Source organism: Ammodytes marinus (genome assembly GCF_949987685.1).
Source record: "Ammodytes marinus genome assembly, chromosome: 9".
Classification (NCBI taxonomy): domain Eukaryota; kingdom Metazoa; phylum Chordata; class Actinopteri; order Uranoscopiformes; family Ammodytidae; genus Ammodytes; species Ammodytes marinus.
In genome coordinates, this window is record NC_137213.1 from 32609350 (window position 1) to 32630110 (window position 20761).

The 20761-nt window shown below is 32.6% G+C and overlaps 2 protein-coding genes across 2 annotated transcripts in view; both read right to left on the reverse strand.

Annotated features, from left to right (window-relative positions):
• Positions 1–9999, reverse strand: part of LOC307254987 (M1-specific T cell receptor alpha chain-like) — a gene marked incomplete at its 5' end in the record, with an annotated part of 35484 nt that extends 25485 nt beyond the window's left edge. Inside the window, one exon of the mRNA XM_080033578.1 lies at positions 9960–9999. Coding sequence (XP_079889704.1) covers positions 9960–9999 — 40 coding nt within the window. The remainder of the gene's footprint in view (positions 1–9959) is intronic.
• A 5182-nt stretch (positions 10000–15181) lies between these two features.
• On the reverse strand, positions 15182–20761 carry trdc (T-cell receptor delta constant). Its single transcript, XM_080033579.1, has 5 exons — positions 20627–20761; positions 20307–20399; positions 16334–16606; positions 15939–15965; positions 15182–15848 (listed from the first exon to the last, which is right to left on the reverse strand). The coding sequence occupies exons 3-5, from the start codon at positions 16542–16544 to the stop codon at positions 15739–15741; spliced, it is 348 nt and encodes a 115-aa protein (XP_079889705.1). The 5' UTR covers positions 16545–16606; positions 20307–20399; positions 20627–20761; the 3' UTR covers positions 15182–15738.

The window sequence follows — 20761 nt, forward strand, 5'->3', positions numbered from 1 at the left end:
ATTAACACTTACTGTTCAACTCAAACAATAAGTTTAATACAATACAATATTTCAACCATTTCTGGTACGAAAAACTTGTTTAAATGTTTGTTTTTGGATGAATCATATTTTTTTTAAAGACTTTTTAAAATTTCTAATAGAAAGGGGAATTTTAAGATCAATATTTCTACTCACTGGGTTCAATGGTTAATCTGGTTCCACTTCCAAAGATCATTTTAGTATTTCCACCAGCATTCACACAACATGAAGCGCCATAACACAAACTCAGCCTAGAAGAACTGCACCAAACCTACTAAAAAAACATAGTCTAGTCCTTAAGATAGTGTGCCATGTTTAATTAAAATAAATTATTCATTAATGATCCTTCGATCAGCTTCTAATATTTATTTATCCTTTATTTAACCAGGTTAGTCTCATTGAGATTAAACTATTTTACAAGAGAGACCTATAATGTAAACTCTACAATAGAGATACTGAACAAAATTGATTGAGTATGTCTCATAATCTAAATCTTCCATTCGGATAAAACATTTTATATTAAATTTTTTATTTAATTTTTATTCAAATTCAATGTGACAATGACAACAGTGAATTATTTTCTGAAGTCGTAAAGAGTCGAATAAATAGCTTATTTATATATATATATATTGAGGATAAAATGTCAATTTGATATTAACCGAATAAGGAAGTACAATATTTCAACAATTTCTGCTCAGAAAAACGTGTTTATATCTTTGTTTTATCTGCCATTTTGGAGACAGGAGTTTATATATATATATTTATATATATATATATATATTAATAAATATTGCTTTTAAAGAGGCTTCGCTTAAATACTCACTGGGTTCGATAGTTAATCTGGTTCCTCTTCCAAATATCATTTTAGCAGTTCCAAGATTCACACAACATGAAACTCCATAACACAAACTCAAAATATTTGGAATGTTTAAAACTGAAGTTTAAGTTTCTGACCTGTTTTCTCTGTATTATAAGTCCCATAGTAACACTGATTATGAACCATTTTAGAACTAAACATAAAGTTCAATACGATACAGCCATTTCTGGAACAAAAAATTGTGTAAAAAAGAAAAAAAAAAATCTTAATTTCTAATACTATCGAGAATTTTATAATGCGTATTTCTACTCACTGGGTTCAATGGTTAATCTGGTTCCAACTCCAAAGATGATCTTATTCACTCCTCCAGTATTCACACAACATGAAACTCCATAACAAAAACTCTGAACCAAACTCTACTTAGAATTAAACTAAATTTTAACATTCAACTTTTTTTTTTAGCTTTTACAATCATCTTCATGTTAAATTGAAGTTTACGTTTGGTCATTAGCTGAACTGTTTCAGAAAATTGTATGTGTTCCCATTAAAGACATTAAAAATTTACTTTTAAAGATGCTATTTGTAAATTAGAAGTTGAGACTCTTTACTGACTGTTTTAGCTGAATTATTGGTTTTATCCCAAAATTACTCTTCAGTTTTCCATTTGTCAGAAGCATTATTCTGAAATATTCTTGACTCTAAGCATCTTTAAATTTAGAATTGAAATCACTGTCTGCAGCTTTTTACTCATGAATTCACATTTTTGTTCAATCGAGTAAAAAAAAAGATCCAGATCAGTCCAGATAACTACAAAAAATCTTTGAAATATTATTGTTTTTTCTTGATTTAACTTCTTATAAAATTATATTCATTTTAAAATCAATACTTACTGGGTTCAATGGTTAATCTGGTTCCACTTCCAAAGATTAGTTTAAATCCAGTATTCACACAACATGGCGCTGCATAACAAAAACTCATCATGGACGAACCAACCCAAAATTCATTTAGAAAAACATAATTTTTTACATTTTTCCACAACTATAACTTAAACCTTTTTAGAGCATTTCACAGCCTAGGTTTTCAAGCCTAAAGTCGGATTAACAGTCCATTGTGTTAAATAATGTAACTTACTGTTTGTAACATGTAGTTTGGTTCCAGTTCCAAAGATTATCTTGTTTGAACCAGAGCCGTATGTCACACAGTCTAAATTTTCACTACACAAACCTCACAGACAATACGCCAACAAGCTAAAGGATTGTAGCTAAATTATTTCTACTTTAAGAGCATAATAACCGGTTTTGATCACTGACGACTTGAAGGCGAGACACAGCAGACAAAAATATACATTTTTCAAGCACTGGTCAATTCGATTTGTCTATTTTGCTTCAATTACCTGTCTTCTTTCATTGGAGTATAAATCAAAAGGTCCAAAATGTACATTTAGGTGTTTATTTGTCTAAACCTTTTCTGTTTTTATCTGTATATTTCACCTACAGAATACAACCATCTTTAATGGCCATTATCTCAACATTAATCAATACTCTGCACCAAAAATCTTAACTTCTAAAAGCGCTTACATCAACTAAACTTTACATAATCATTCTTAGCACTATTCTGAAGGTTATTACAGAAGGATTTTTTCATATATTGTCAATTATTATATTGTTAACATCTCAATATAAAAAAATATATTGTTTTAATGTTAGTAATCCACTGGCAAAGTTTCATGATGATATCCACAAGCAAATATATGAATAAACCTTGTTTAATAATTAAGATCTGAGGGATCAAATGTTTCCTAAACTTTCACGATTAAAGCAAAATCCTTCTGAAAACATGGTCAGTTCACATAGACACTTATTTCACATGCTGCATGATAACAATATTTTATCTAAAATCAAAACTTACTGAGTTCTATGGTTAATCTGGTCCCTCTTCCAAAGATCAGCTTAGTAGCAGAACCAGTATTCACACAACATGAAGCTCCATAGCAAAAACTTAGCAGAGAAACTGCACCAAACTTAATTTAGAAAAACGTAGATTTTTCTTTTTTACATTCATGACTTTTTTTACTTGTAAGACTCGTCCGGTCCGGTTTAGCTTTAGCTTTTATTAATTAATATAAAATACCTTTTAATTGATAATTCTAGTATTTTTCGTAGAAATGCTGAAAAAAAATTATTAATTTGGTCTTGTAATTTAAATCTTCCATCCGGATAAAATAATTTTTTTTTTGTTTGGTGAAGAGTTAACATTTTGAAAATCCAAGTTTTCTACCTGACAACAGTGAATAATGTTCTACTTCTCTGCTGAGTCTAAATAGTCAAATGAATAAATCTTAATTAAGTATTCTTCTCTCATTTGTTTTAGTTGAAAAGCCTGAAAAACATTGTTACTTCTGCCACAATATAAATATCAACTTACTGGCTTCAATTGTTAATTTGGTTCCGCTTCCAAAGGTGATCTTTTGAGTTCCAGTATTCACACAACATGAAACTCCATGACACAAACTCAGCCAACCTAGAGAACCAGACTCTCTCTAGAAAATCCAATTTATTTACATTTAGACGATAAATGAAATATAAAATCATCCTATTAACTGAACAGTTGAGTTGTCTTCTGTTTGTAAAACTCATTTAAATCTTTGCTTGCGTTGGATGAATCTTGAATTTTGGTGATTTCTAAAGACTGCTTAGTTTATGACATTTTAAATAAAAATTTTCCATATTTTTTGTTTCCTGCAATATACTATAATGTTTGTTTTTAATATAAATATCTACTTACTCGGTTCAATTGTTAATTTGGTTCCGCTTCCAAAGATGATCTTTTGCGTTCCATCATTCACACAATACGAAACTCCATTACAAAAACTCGGCTGACCTAGTGAACCAAACTCCATTCAGAAAAAACGATATTTAAATGTATACTATGAATATAAATATACCATTTTAAAAAAGGTATATCTAATTTGTATTTAGGAAAACTTTAAAACACAATTATTTTTATCATTATCTTATAGGGTTATATTTTGACATTTAAAATGTCTACATTAAAGTTAGTTTTTAGCCTGATAATTAACTACTGATGCACTAATGATTAAATTATTAATATTGAAAACACTAGGGTAAGTAAAAGCATGTAAGTTGAATGTATCACATGTGGCAAAAACCTCTTAAAACAAGGTTTAGTCGCATGTTTTTTTAAACCTTTATTTATACAGGTAAATCCCATTGAGACCGGAGACTCTTTTTCATGGGAGACCTGTTCCCATTTCCACATTACATTCATACATTGAAGTGTTAATTAAAAGGTATTTCACATGCATTTGTTTTCAAAGATTATCCCTTTAAAATATCGATTGATATTATGAACTGTTTTTCTACTCACTGGGTTCTATGGTTACTTTGGTTCCACTTCCAAAGATCATTTTATATCCACTTCCATCCTTCACACAACATGACGCTCCATAACAAAAACTCATCATATACAAACAGAACCAAACCCTATTTAGAAAAACATTTAAACAATTTACATTCTGGAAATTTTTGACTTGTTTCCGGTCATGAAGACAGTTTGCAATTTTGAATTAATATAAGATACATGCAATTAATAACGCAGCGTCTTATATTTTCTGTACAGTAGAGATGCCAAACAAAAATTATTGATCTGGTCTCATAATTTAAAATCTTCCATCCGAACAAAACAACTTACTTTTTTAAGTTTTGTGAAAAAAGTACATTTAGAAATAAAAGATTTGAGAACTTTTTTCTACTCTGCTGATTTTATGAGTCTAAAAAAGTCGAGAACATAATTTTAAATAATTTGTTACTCTTATATTTGTTGTAGGGAAAGTCCTGTAAAATACTGTAAAGTTTGCTATTATATAAATATGTACTCACTGGGTTCTATAGTTAATCTGGTTCCACTTCCAAAGAAGATCTTATTTCCAAGATTCACACAACATGAGGCTCCATAACAAAAACTCAGCAGAGGAAATGAACCAAACTCTATCTAAAAAAAAAACTTAAAAAAAATAAATTTACACTTAAAATTTAGTTAAAAAGATGATTTTCTATTTTATTTAATCATTGCTTTTACATGTGAGACTTTTAATTGACTTATTGTTTCCCATTAAGAGTTTTTAACAAAAGAAACTAACATCATACAATAGATATTTATACATTTTAAGTCAAGACACTGCAGGTAAATAAGTCAACATTTTAACTTATAGATATAATCATGAAACCTTGCAAGTGCTTAACTGACATTAACACTTTTTTTTTGTATTACGTATTTTCATCACACGTGTTTTTTTTAATCGATTTTTTTCCTCTTATTTGTTATCATTTCCGTTAAAACACTAGCATTTGCTTTTAAATAAATATCTACTCACTTGGTTCAATGGTTAATCTGGTTCCACTTCCAAAGATAATTTTATCAGTTGCAGTATTCACACAACATGAGGCTCCATAACACAAACTCAGCAGAGGCAAAGTGAACCAAACTATCTAAAATAAAACTATAAAAAACTAAATTTACACTTAAAACCTAATTTAAAAAGTTGATTATTTATTTAATCATTGCTTTAACATGTGAGACTTTTAATATACTTATTGTTTCCCATTAACAGTTTTTAACAAAAGAAATTAACATCATAAAATAGATTTTTATACATTTTAAGACGAGACCCTCCATGTGAATAATTCAACATTTTAACGTATAGATATAGTCATGAAACCTTGCAAGTGCTTAACTGACAATAAAATACAATTGTATTAAAACACATTTTTTAAATAATTTTTAAATCAATTTTTCCTCTTATGTGTTATCATTTCCGTTAAAAAACTGTAACATTTGCTTTTATATAAATATCTACTCACTGGGTTCAATGGTTAATCTGGTTCCACTTCCAAAGACCAGCTTTCGATTTCCATCGTTCACACAACATGAAACTCCATAACAAAAACTCAGACGACGAAATGAACTGAACTCTATTTTACATTTGAGACTTCTGTTGAAGCAATGGTCTTCTTACTGTTAAAATGAATCTACATGTTGTCATTCACTGATTTATTTTGTTAATTGTATGTTTTTGTGTAAAACGCAGGCTAATAAAGCTAAAAACAAATGCAGAAATAGAGTTTTAGAATCTAAGATTACATGATCATTTGAGGTTTCTTAGGTCTTTAAAGTTTTATTTTTCATCAACATGTAATAGCACTTCTAGAATTATCTGGCAATATCTTAACTTATGAGTAAATTTGCATCTCTTACCGAACAGATTTATACTAGTAGAAAAGAACATGTTATGGAAGATAAATAGACACAAATCTTTTGAAAACTTCTAGTTTCCAGTAAAATACTGTAAAGTTTGTTATTAAATAAATATCTACTCACTGGTTTCTACGGTTAATCTTGTTCCACTTCCAAAGACCAGCTTTTCATATCCAGTCTTCACACAACATGAAACTCCATGACAAAAACTCAGCACAGGCAAACTGAACCAAACTTAATTTAACAAAACATGATTTTAGCTATTTAGATTTTGAGTTTTAAGTTTAAAACCTTCTTCATTATTAGAAATAATTGAATGCAAACGTTGTACAAGCATTGAAGTCTGATCTGGACTGAACCAAAATTCTCTTTAGAAAAACAAATGTGAAACATAAATTTGAAATATTGAACTTAAAATAATATGTAAATAAATATATATAAAAATATATCTGGTAAAACTAAATTAAAATAATCAATTTTGTTCCGTTTTACTTATTTTATTAGTTTTGTTTTTATGACTAAATCTTACGGTTATGATTTCAAAAAGCATTTTAAAGTGTTAAAAACATGAAAAATATTAATCTTACCAGTTTCAATAGTCAGTTTGATTCCATTGCCGAAGTAAAGTTTGTTCCCTGCCTGATTATTCACACTGTAACTCGCACTGTGACAAAAACTGCTGAAGTCGCATGGATGCAAAGAATCCTGATTATTGATCATATATTCTGTTTTTAAACTACTTTAGCTTTTCAAAAAATGTCTCTCATGTAGTCTCTTAATTGATGTTTTTTATAATTTGTTTAGGTTGCATTTATTGACTATTAGGATTTTATAATCCAGTTTGATGCAATTGTATGGAAGCTGGTTCGGTTTCTTAACTTTATATTTAATATTAATTATAAGTTTTTAAATGTATTTAATTTTCTGAAGGACAGTCTGCAGTGTGCATATGTCCAGGTCAGTTTGCATCAACCAAACACGACACAATAAATTCATCTAAAATGGCAAATTAACAAGTTAAATTGACAAATTTCAAAGTGTGAGACATGTTTAAGTCATTCTGTACTGGGTTGTTTTAACACTCTTGATAACATTATACTGAATTTTCTCTTAGATTTTAAATGTTGCTGGAGACCTCAGTATGTTTGTGAAGTCTACACTGAATCGCTGCTTTATTTTATGGTTTGAAGTTTAGATTTTTTTGAGCATATTTTAGAAAAAATAAACAAATTTAAAAAGGTGTAAAAAACTAAATCAAACTCACTGGACTCGACGGTCACTCTGGTCCCGGAGCCAAAAACCATTTTGTTGAGCCCTCCAGATTGCACACTGTGTCGAACCTCTGTACGAAAACCTCTGAGTCTAAAAAATATCTTCAATTCAGTTTTTCCTGCAAAACTTTATACACAGTATTCGATCACTAGAAACAGCTCAATTCGTCTAAAAATATGATAAATAAATAACTAAAGCAACTAAATAATTCAGGTTGATATCAAAACTTTTACTTTTTTTAGTGACTTTGGACATGAACACGGCAGCTACAGAAACCTTGAATTATTTTAACATTTGAATTGTTGACGGGAAGACATAAAAACTAAACTGAACCCTGAGCGTTAGTTCTTATTTCTTTTCGTCGTTTATAGAAGTTTACTAGTGTATTTATAGTTAAAGCTCCAACTGACAGTTTAGAAAAGACGTAAAAATTTGTTTTTCTTATGATATTTAAGTCTAAATTTTAATTTGTGAATTTGAAATGCTCATGTTCTGTTTTCCCCATCTGCTTTTTTTACATTATTAACATTTGTCTTAAGCACTTTGTAACACACATTTTGTTTCTTCTACTCACTTAAATATTTCTTATATTATTAAATTATATTCTAAAGGTTAAAAGCATTAAAAACTCACGGCTTTGGACGTTCAGTTTGCTGCCAGATCCAAACAGCAGTTTACCGTAACCTCCAGTATTCACACAGTCACACACAACATGACGAAAACTCACCTCAGCTGCAAACAGTCACATTTCTATCATTTTGAATCTATAATGTTTTGGTTATTTCCATTTTTAGATCATTTTCGTCAACAAATATTTGTTTCTCAATGGATGTCACAAGAAACTTCAGGTTTTTTGACAGATTCTCACAACATATCCTTCTGTAATAATAACCTTCTGAATAGTGCTAAGAATGATTATGGTAAATTTAGTTGATGTAATGTGTTAAAGATGGTTCTATAGTAGAAATATACAAATGCAAGCAAACAAGGTTTAGTCAAATAAACACCTAAATGTACATATTTGAACTTAGTATGAAATAAATTGTGTTATAGAAGCAAAATAAATTAAAATCTAGAAATCGACCCATGCTTGGAAAAAAATATTTTTGCATGCAGTGCCTCATTTTAAGAACCTAATCCTGGATTTGATTGTCACAAAACTGAAATGTATTTTTAACCCCTGTCGATAAATAGTTACATTAATCCAACAAGACTTCACTTTGATTAAAAACGTTACTTACTGCTTTGAACAGTTAATTTAGTTCCACTTCCGAATAGTGTTTTGTATCCTCCCTGTGCAGTCACACCGAGATACACAGCTTTACAAAAACCAGACTAGGACTGGGGCCAGTTTAAAGGATTAAAATCTGTCCAATAAAACCCTTAAATTGCTATTTTAAATCGACTCATTCTCTCACTGGGAGTAAGCAGCTGACTGAAAGATCGATTCAACAATTTAATAAAACTGTATTCATATAGATTTTATCCTGTTTGTGTTCATTTTTAAATTTAAAATTAAAAAAGTTTTATTTTACCAACCTGTTGATACAGTGAGCTTTGTTCCTCCACCAAATATCAGTTTGTTTCCAGACCCAGACACACTGCCTCACACGCTCATACACAAACCTCACACACACTTATATAGGGCTATTTAACTTATACAGCAATCACAAGTTATTCATTTGAATTATTCTATATTGGTTAATGTTTAAAAAAAATGCACAAAGTTACTATTTCTGTCAGTCGAAGAAATATTAAATAGTTTTAAGAGCATTTTTTTCCATCTCTCCACTGCATGTGACTTAACTTTAATTTTCATAAAAATCGAATTAATTTAAGTTTCTGTGTCAAGTTTATTTAAAGCAGACGGATTGATAAGAATAAACGTTTCACAATCATTCTCAGCACTATTCTGAAGGTTATTACAGAAGGATTTGTTTTATGTGTTGTTCAGCGTCTGATTTATGAGACATTTTCATCTTAACAACATGCTGAAAATGCATTTTTAAAGAGCTGTACATAGTATTTTGGATTTATAAGATGAAAAAAGGCTGTTTAAAAAAATTCAATAAACTCCTTACCAGTTTCAACGATCAGTTTGGTTCCACTTCCAAAATACATTTTCCCTGCCTGATTATTCACACTGTAACTCGCACTGTGACAAAAACTGCTGCAGCCACACTGATGCAAAGAATCCTGATTATTATATGATATATTTAGTTTTTAACTTTTATTTTTTTTACCCTCATTTCATCTGTTAATTTATGTTTTTATCCACTTTTAAGTTGCATTTATTAACTGATCTGCATTTCAGTATCTTTGCAATGCTGTCTATAAAAGTGTTATGCATTCATCCGTTAGTTATTTTAACTTTTATATTCCTTATAACAGATACATTCTTTAATTAAAAACATTTGGTTTTTCATTTTCTCAAGCCCAATCTGCAGTGTGCATGTGTCCAACTCAGTTTGCATCAACTAAACTCTACAATGACACAATAAACTCATCTAAAATGACAAATTAACAAGATCTATTGACTCATTTTAAAGTCTTAGATCATATAAAATATTATTCTTACCAGTTTCAACAGTCAGTTTGGTTCCACTGCCGAAATACATTTGTCCCACTCCCTTATTATTCACACTGTAATTCTCACTGTGATAAATACTGCTGCAGCCACACTGATGCAAAGAATCCTGATTATTGATCATATATTCTAGATTTCATTCTCTTTGGCTTTTAATTTTAGTTTTTTACTCTTATTTCGTCTCTTAATTTAAGTTTTCATCCACTTTTAAGATGCATTTATTCACTGCATTGCATTTCATAAATCGTTTTTTTTAGACTATGTTAATTTGTTAGTGTTTTTTTAGTTTTTTAGCTTTTCTAGTCATTATTACCGATACGTTTTTGATTTATTTCATTTTCTGAAGCACAGTCTACAGTGTGTGTGTCCAGGTTAATTTGCCTCAACCAAACTCTATAAAACCACAGTTAATTCAAATTAACAAGTTCTATGACTAATTTTAAAGTCTTAAATCATGAAACATATTATTCTTACCAGTTTCAATAGTCAGTTTGGTTCCACTTCCAAAATATAGTTTGTTTCCTCCCTGAGCATTCACACTGTGACTCTAGCTGTGACAAATACTGCAGTGTGTCATGTTACACTTTTTTTGAATCTGATATATTTCAGAAGTGTCTAAGTGTCTCACTGCTTTCTCTACCGCTTGTTTTTACAGTTTAAACGTCTGTATTAATGGGTTTCATTCAGATTTTTTAAATTGTTATTTCATTTTTCTGAAGCACTGCCTTTGGGTTGCATGAATCCAATTTAGTTTATCAACCAAACTATAAAAAACACAAGAAATTCATCTAAAATGACAAATACACAAGATCTATTGATGCATTTCAAAGTCTTCGATCATGAAATGTATTATTCTTACCAGTTTCAACAGTAAGTTTGGTTCCACTTCCAAAATATAGTTTGTTTGCTCCCTGATTCACACTGTAACTCACACTGTAACAAATACTGCTGCAGTCACACTGATGCAAAGAATCCTGATTATTTATAATATATTTTGTTTTTAATGAAACGTGTTCTTTACCGTTTGAAATCTCTTGGTAGAACTTGTTAATTTGTCATTTTTAGATTAATTTATTTGTGTTTTTATAGAGTTTCGTTGAGGCAATTTACCTGGACACATGCAGTTAGAGAGTCTTTCAATAAAGTAAAAATTACAATAAGAACATTTTGAATTAAAACAATTGAAATAGACATTTAAACTAAGTGTTAAATCATTGAAAATATTATTCTTACCAGTTTCAACAGTCAGTTTGGTTCCACTTCCAAAATACATTTGTCCCACTCCCTGAGCATTCACACTGTAACTCACACTATGACAAATACTGCTGTAGCCACACAGACGCAAAAAAGAAAATGTATATATAATATTTTAATCTATTTTGAATTTTCTTTGGCTTTTAAAGTTTGTTTTTACTCTTATTTTGTCTCTTAATTTATGTTTTTATCCACTTTTTAGTTGCATTTATTCACTGATTTGCATTTTATAATCCAGTTTTAAGCGATTGTTTGTTAGTAAATTTTGTTTTTTAACTTTTAAATTCATCATAACTGATTAGGATTGAATTTTTTTCTTTTTCTGAAGCAAAGTCTGCAGTGTGCGTGTGGCCAGGTAAATTTGCATCAACCAAACTCTATAAAAACACAATAAAATCATCTAAAATTACAAATTAACAAGTTCTATCGACTAATTTTAAAGTCTTGAATCGTGAAACATATTATTCTTACCAGTTTCAACAGTCAGTTTGGTTCCACTTCCAAAGTAAAGTTTTCTCGCTCCCTGATCATTCACACTGTAACACACACTGTGACAAATACTGCAGTGTGTCATTACGCCTCTCAATGTATATTTGTAACCTCTTCAACATTTAATCATTGATTTTTATTTGATATAAACTTGTTAATTGTAATACTCCACACTTTCTTTTAATCAGATATATTTCATAATTGTCTTAAGTGTCTCGCTGCCTTCTCTACCGCTTGTTTTTACAGTTTAAACTCAACTCACAAGAAGACAATAAAAAAGCATCTCAATCATCTTAAACTCACAAATGAACATGTTCTATTGACTATCTTTAAATTGTTAAATTGTAAAAATATTATTCTTACCAGTTTCAATAGTCAGTTTGGTTCCACTGCCAAAATAGATTTGTTCTCCTTGTCTATTCACACTGTGACACAGACTGTGACAAATACTACAGTGTGTAATATCGCCTCTAAATATAGATTTCTAACACTATTACATTTTTGTATTCATTTTTATTTTATATAGATGCGTTATGTAGCCTCTGATTTTAGGTTTTTATCAAATTTTAAGTTGCATTTATTCACTGAACTGCATTTTACTTTTCTCTACTTGTGCTATTCATAATACAATTTGATGCAATTGTGTGATAGCTGGTTTATTTTATACATTTTATATTCCTTATTACTGATAGGTTCTTAATTTTTTTCATTTTCTGAAGCACAGTCTTCATGGTGCATAAGTCAGTTTGCGTCAACCAAACACTATAAAAACACAATAAATTCATCTAAAATTACAAATTTACAACTTCTATTGATGCATTTTTAATTCTTGTTATAAGAAAATATTATTCTTACCATTTTCAACAGTCAGTTTGGTTCCACTTCCAAAGTAAAGTGTTCTCGCTCCCTGACCAGTCACACTGTAACTCGCACTGTGACAAATACTGCAGTGTGTCAGGTCGCCTCTCGATTTATAGTTTATCAACTAAAGTGATTTTTTTAATGTTTATATAAACTTGTTTATTGTTATATTCTTCACTTCATTTTATTTGTGCGGCTGATAATTCAGATGTTTTTTTTTAGGTTGACTTAGAATGAGCCTTTTATATCTACATAGGAGCGGGGCGCTGAGGCCGCTATGTTGCACCGCCATGTTTCTACAGTAGCACAGAACGGACAAACTTACCAAAAAGACTCGCCCACCCGATGCCCCACACTTGGCCTGCCTGGGGGGATAGATGGGGGGGTTAAGCCACAGTGCATTCCTCACCCGACACCAATGTTTGCAGCTCCCGGGATGGTGGCGACATTGACAGCCGTGGGGCAAACTGGTGCTGTGGATTCCATCTCTGTCTCACAAAACATAAAAATGCACAAAAAATTATTGTGAAAAAAAAATGTGGTCATCTGAAGCAGGTTGAGGCCTTAGCTGATTCGAGCAGCAGTGGAGTTTTACCTGTTGATGTGTATAAATCCCCAGGGATCCTTGCTAGTGCTGATCAGGTCTGTGACTCCTCTTCACTCGTGTCCTCCGAGCTAAAAACTAAATTTAAACTTTATGTAACAGGCAGGAAAGCTACGTAGCTGCGTGACCTGTTTCTGAACCAATCTTCACCTGCGGCCTAAATACCAACAACCATTCTGAGAGCAAACTCCAGATCTAAGTTTGTATATCTATATCCCAGTAAAGCCGGTCTGAGCTTGGAAATACTTTTAAGGCTTTTAGCTTCAGTGCCCCCGACTCCTGGGTTTATTCTACAGATCTATTATTGAGTCCATATTTCAACCTTTTATTGTATCTCTTTGTATGGTGACCTTTGACCTTGCAGTGTTTGATGTAGTGATAATGTGTATGAAGTAAGACTATACTTTCCAAAGAAAATATATTTTTTTTTAAATCCTGATATTTCCAGGTAACTCATTACATATCGGTTCATTGACGTATATTCAAAACATCACAAACACAGTATCACACAGATTTAAACTGACACTTCTCTCCATTGTCCACTAGATGGCAGCGTATCTCTGAGGTTGATGTTTTCTGACATGATGTTTGAGCTCAGATCAGGTTCCATCTTTGGGTTTAAGTCACAAATTTCAATCAATTTACTAGATATCATTCCTCTTGCCTTATGTTATCAGATAGTAATGTTGAAATCTCCTGTATTTCATCACTTGGCAGCTTTTAATTTAACTACTAAATGACAAAACATTACTGATTTACTTGCATAACAAAAAGGTCATAATGGTAAAATAGATAACTTTTAACTCACATAAAAGGTGCTACGAGGAACTTTTAAATATTTCTGAAACAGTCTAATTTTCCCTCTGATGATGATAAACGACATGTAACAGCAGTTACAATGCTTTTGTCCAAACCTTAAAGTTCCTCGGAGCACCTTTAAAGGCCACAACAACTTACATCCATGTGCTTCCCTTGTCCTGGCTGGAGACAAACCAGGAAGTCACATGGGTGAAGGGCCGACCAATAAAGCATTTGGGGGCGTGGCCAACTATTTGAGTGGCAGGTAATGCTGCAGGTAGATTGACCCAGTATAGGTGACTGACTTCTGACTATCTTTACCTCTTGGCTATCACCATACCAGTTTACAGAGCCTAAGCTGTGTATTAAAAAAAATTAAAAAAAATCTGCTCACACACACTACAGACAGGTGGCGGATCTATGATTTTGACAACAAGCTTCCATAACATGTCTTCTTTCATACTAGTATAAATCAAAGGTCCATATGTGCTGCTGTAGAATCATGGCAGTGTAAAATCATGCCAAGCCCCTCTCTTATGTAAATATAAAAGGCTAAAACTAATACATTTATTTTTAAGCGATAAGACACTCATTTAAACATACTTATGAATATTATATTATATTTCAACCAAGTCTGTTCTGAGAATGCCAATGAATTCTACACACTGCTCAACACATTATTTTATCCATATTCTCAGTTCAGTGTTGAGGCCTGTGTCTGTCAGGGTGTTGCTGCCGTCTGCTTCCTGTGCGATCGCTATCTGCAGGTTTCAGCTTCTGGTGAAAAGTGGTTTCAACTGATGAAAACCAACCGACACACACACACACACACACACACACACACACACACACACACACACACACACACACACACACACACACACACACACACACACACACACACACACACACACACACACACACACACACACACACACACACACACACACACACACAGGGCTGAATGATCAATACATTGCAGCCAAGATTAAAAATAAAATGTATAAATGTGCTGAAAAAAAATCCAGTGATAATAGACAGCCTAGGCTCTGTAAACTGGTATGTTGCTATAGGGACGGTGGGACAGTTTGTTTACAAACCCACAGAGACACTGAATAAACGCCACTGAACTTTTATTAGAAATATTTCTTTAAAGCAGGACAAATGGTTAAAGTTACAAAGGACAAACTGCACAGACTGTACAGGCGTCATGTCAGTTAAAACACTTAAAAAATATGATAAAAATAATGAAATAAGCAAAAACAGAACAATTATTTTAAAAAAAATCAGATGAGCTGCAACAGAAAACATTCAGTATATTTGAACTGTTAATAAACATGTAGTTACATAAAAAGGAAAAACTAAGCTTGATCAATGAATAACTGCATATTTATTATATCGCAGCTCCACAGATGATTCTCATTTAAAAGGTGGAGCCAGTGATTCTGAAGACCGATTGTTAACAAAATACATTTTTGTGAATGTCTCCTCATGATCCACTACCTGTCCTGTACTTTGAACAAAGGGTATTCAAACAAACAGGGCCCACTGTAGCTACAACCATGGCCGTTTACAGAGCCTAGGCTGTGTATTCACACCAGATTCTTTTTTCAGTGCACACACAGATTACAAACAGGTAACAGATGGTCAGGAGATATTCACTGATTTTGGCAAAAAAAAAAGTGATTTTGACAACAAGCGTTCTCCAGAATCACTGACTGCACCTTTAGTTAATCCCCTGTGTAGTTCCTGGCTGACCGGGCGCTACAACAGAATGGCCCTGATGGTGAACACAGTGCTGAAGGCCACAGCTTTGGTCAAAATAACTCTCACTCCGTTCATCAACAGCAGGACAGTGTTCAGCTTGGATTTATCTGTAGAAGAGAGACATACTATCAAGTTCAGTTTGTTCAACACATTTTAATGTTTAATGTTTAATGGCAGATGTGTGTTTGTTGACTCACCTGGATGAAGCTCTGCACACATCTCCACTGGGGAAAAACAGAAACACACATCAGTCAGGATGGATGGATGGATGGAGGGAGGGAGGAATAGATAGATAGATAGATAGATAGATAGATAGATAGATAGATAGATAGATAGATAGATAGATAGATAGATAGATAGATAGATAGATAGATAGATAGATAGATAGATAGATAGATAGATAGATAGATAGATAGATAGATAGATAGATAGATAGATAGATAGATAGATAGATAGATAGATAGATAGATAGATAGATAGATAGATAGATAGATAGATAGATAGATAGATAGACAGACAGACAGACAGACAGACAGACAGACAGACAGACAGACAGACAGACAGACACTTTAGGCCTCAGTTCTGGACTCACGCTGGTGGTTGTTTGCGGAGGCTCCGTGCAGCTCACAGGAGTAGAGCGTCTCGTTGGTGAATCCGGCGTAGAACCAGGTTTTGTCTCGTGGCGACACCGCGGCGCTGGACGTGTTCTTATGGACGCGTCCGTCCCTCGTGTTCAGAGTCACTTCCCCGTCGCTGGGGCGGAAGTCTGTGGCGAGACAGACGGATTCGCCCAGCTCTTCCATGGAGACACCAGCGGGCTTCAGAGGGTCCAGGACAAACAGGGTCGGCGGCTTAGGGGACACGTCTGATATGGGAATAAAACAGGACACAGGATGAGCAGGGGGTCCACAAACCAGGCTCCATGAAAACCTCTCAAAAAAGACTCAAAATATCTTCAGTTCACTTCTTTCTGCAAAACTTTTTACAGTATTTGACGGCTAGAAAACGCTCAATATATGAATACCACAATAAAAATTAAAAAATAAATACAATTAAAAAAAAGCAAGACAATCAAAGGTTGAATCTTTATACTATCTATGGTTGAATCCCAATGTTCCCTTATTGTAAAGTGTTACTGGAACATTTGTATTGGGTTCCAAACCACTGCATGACAAGAACGCACTTCCCACAATGGACCTTCACCCATTAGTTTATTCGTTTACGTTACATCGTTGAATAATTTATATTTATCAAGCTTAGATCCAAGATTCAAGATTCATTTTATTGTCATTCCAACAGACTGTACTTCCATACAGAAAATGAAACGAAATGCCGTTTCTCACTAGTTCATGATACAGTGTTTTAAAAAAATAAATAAATAAAAAATATAGAGAATAGGTCCGTAATAGCATCTACTGTAGCGCTCCATGAAAACCTCTCAAAATATCTTCAATTCACTTCTCTCTGCAAAACTTTTTACAGCATTTGACGGATAGAAAGGATAAACAGGGTCGGCTTCTTAGGGGTCACGTCTGATACGGAGCAATGAATGAATGAATGAATGAATGGATAAATGTTCTCCACTTATAAAGCTCTTTTCCCTGGTTTTTCTCAGACCCAAAACGCTTTACATTGTTTTGTACACATTCACCCATTCACACACACATTCACCCATTCACACGCACCGATAGCAGCAGCAGCTACCAAATAGGGTGCAAGCTATTTCAATCATGTTAATCATTTTGTTTTCATTTCACATACAAACAACACAAAAACAAGTAGTGACAAGAACATATACAGTCCCCTCCAAAAGTATTGGAACAGTGAGGACAATTCCTTTATTTTTGCTGTAGACTGGAAACATTTGGGTTTGATACTGAATTATGAATATGAGACAATAGCTCAACATTTCAGCTTTCATTTCCAGGTATTAACATCTGGATCTGATACACAACTGAGGAGATAGCCTTATTTGTAAAGGAACACCACATTTTTAGGTGAGCAAAAGTATTGGAACAGATAGAGTTCAAATAAATTAAAGTGAATAAGAGTAAGTGCATGAGTGTGTGCGGAAGAAACTTGTACAGGCTTAGATGGAAAAATAATGCAAAACAATCAAAGGTCGAATCCCAATTTACCCCTCTGAGCCCTACTACTCAAGATAAGATAAAATTAGATTATTGTCTCGTAAAGGGAAATTTTTCTTGGGCTCCAATCCACTGCATCACAAAAACACACTTGCCACAACGGACCTTCACCCATTAGTTTAGTCGTTTACGTTACGTCGTTAAATTATTTCTATTTATCAAGCATATAGAAAAGAGGTCGCTACTAGAATCTACTACAGCGTACAAGGTTAGATTCTCTGCCCGTCTGCATGGGCACCAAGAAATATACAGACGCAAACAGACAAGGTTTAGTCAAATAAACACCTGAATGTACATTTTGGACCTTTTGATTTATACTAGTATGAAATAAGACATGTTACGGAAGATAAATAGATAAGAAATCTCAAAATGGACCAGTGCTTGAAAACATTTTTTTTTTTTTTGTAAGTTGAGTAAATCACTGCGTTTAAAACATTTTTACATATTTTAATGGTTTTAAGTTGTTTTTTTCTTGTACAACAAACAAACTTTGTCAATATTCAATATACTGAATATCTGTAACTACTATCAGTCTGAGTTTCTATTTGTCACTAACTTACTAAACCTAACCGTAAATTTAAGACTTAACAGATTTCAAATTCAAATGCTCATCTTAAGTAACTTTCTCAGCACTTGACAGACAGACGTATCTCCAGCGGCAGCTTCAACAGAACACAGTGTATTTCAGTATTTAAACATTTTAGCTTTTTACTTTAAAGTATGGATCATTTTCAGTTGTTTTTTCATTTTCAGTAAAAGCACTTGGCACTTACATTTCTAGTGGGAAAATGAACGGCTTTACACAGTTAATTACAACAAGAATAAGTCTACGGCTCAAGTGAAATATATATATTCTAAAATCAATAAAAACTTAAGTCAGACGGGATTTTATTTGACTGTATTTAAACCACTTTAAGTCTAAATCTAAATAACATTTCAGGACTTTTCATGGATTTAAAACACTTGCGAGGACAAATGTTGCTTCTGTTGTCGTTTTAAGGCGAGACACTGCAGGATAAAACAGAGCTTTCTGTCTATTTATCTTCCATAACATGTCTTCTTTCATACTAGTATAAATCAAAGGACCTCAATGTACATTCAGGTGTTTATTTGACTAAACCTTGTCTGTTTGCGTCTGTATATTTCTCCTATACAACCATCTTTAACGGACATTATCTCAACGTTATTTTTCTCTTCAATACTCTGAACCAAAAATCTCAACTTTCTAAAGCACTTACATCAACTAAACTTTCCATAATCAACTTAAATCGCTGTTTTAATCTATTTTAGGTCTGAAACATTTTGAGCTGCCTGTCTCCCATGACAAATGCACCATTATGATTTCTTATTGTTAACATTACAGCACAACAAACAACAAACGAAAAGCTAAAAGCTAAAATGTTGCAATTTAACCACATTTTCAGCTTTAAATCGACCAAAAAACCTTTCCCGGAACTCATGTTGCAAAACTACAATTTGAAAATAAACCTTTTATAACTAAAATCAGCATCTCAATACTCTGAAAACAGCAGCTCACAACTGAAACATTGAACACAAAAACAAACACTAAAATAAATAAAATAAACAACTAACATGGCGTACTCTACTTTACAGGTTTCTAAGGACATTGTTTAAACTAAAAGGTAAATGTTAAGCAGAAAATAAAAAGTCAACGAGGTGTCATGTAGGTCCCTTCAGTACTGTTATATAGTCCAGGAAAGGCTGACATATCTGTTTAAACTTCTCTGCTTTCCCTGAAATCTCATAACGTATTATTCTCCATAATATAAAGTACTGGTAGTGATATTTTAGCATTTTAAGAAGAGATATATGTTGAAGTTATAGCTAGACATTGTCAAATTGAGCATTTTTTACTTAGCAAAACGATGAGCTTTTGTGTCATAGTAAGCCAGCCTTTTTCAAATCAAGCCTATCTAGTATTTAGAATGTATTTACTGTAAATATTGTTTAACTTTATCTTATTCTACTTTATTTTATTGTTCCTATTGCACCGTGGGTCGGAGATAAAGATAATTTAGATTCTTATGTTTGTCTCGCATGTATCAGAGTTGACACTATAGTTTGTCTTGACTTGAACTTACAGCCCCCTGTATCTCACTGAAAAGCTGCTTATTCAGTGATATATCTGTTTTACATTTTACATTTATTTAGTTTTGTTATTTAAGTCTCAGCTGCCATACTTGTGTTCCTCCTTATACTTTTCCTTGTTCTTTATATTCCACATTGTAGAAGGAGCCCAAGACTATAGGATTTCATAGCCAGCGACTGCTCTGTGTTTGTTAATGTGAATATGACAATAAAACCATCTTGAATCTTGAATTTTTCCTGAGATATTTAGACTGGAAACTAGACGAATAAACTTGGTTAATATTCTGTATTTAAAGTGTATTTTCTTACCTTTGGGCTCCACGGTGAGACGGATGGGTTTGGCGAACACCAATGCAGCACAGTGTTACATCCTCGTACAAAAACCTCACACATGTCAATCATCTGAAAAAAAGCACAAAAATTTAACAAATCCACTTCCTCTCCCCACAGACACTATATAAGGCACTGGCAAACAAACACAGAGAGTTTGATGTGTGTGTTTATGTTGTAAATGCAAGAATTTTGGACATTTTTTACAACACATTCACCAACACATTCAACACTTGAAGCTCAGTAAAGTGGATAAATGTGTGTAGATAAGATAGAAAAATAGTCAAATTAAGACTCACCTTGGACACACAGGGCTTTTAGATGGGGATGGGTTGAATCTGGACTTTCACAGACCCTTTACAGACACTTTGGAGGAGATTTTAGGTTTGTGTGCAGCCCTGAGCGGAGTTTCAGTCACTGTGCTCCAACCCCCA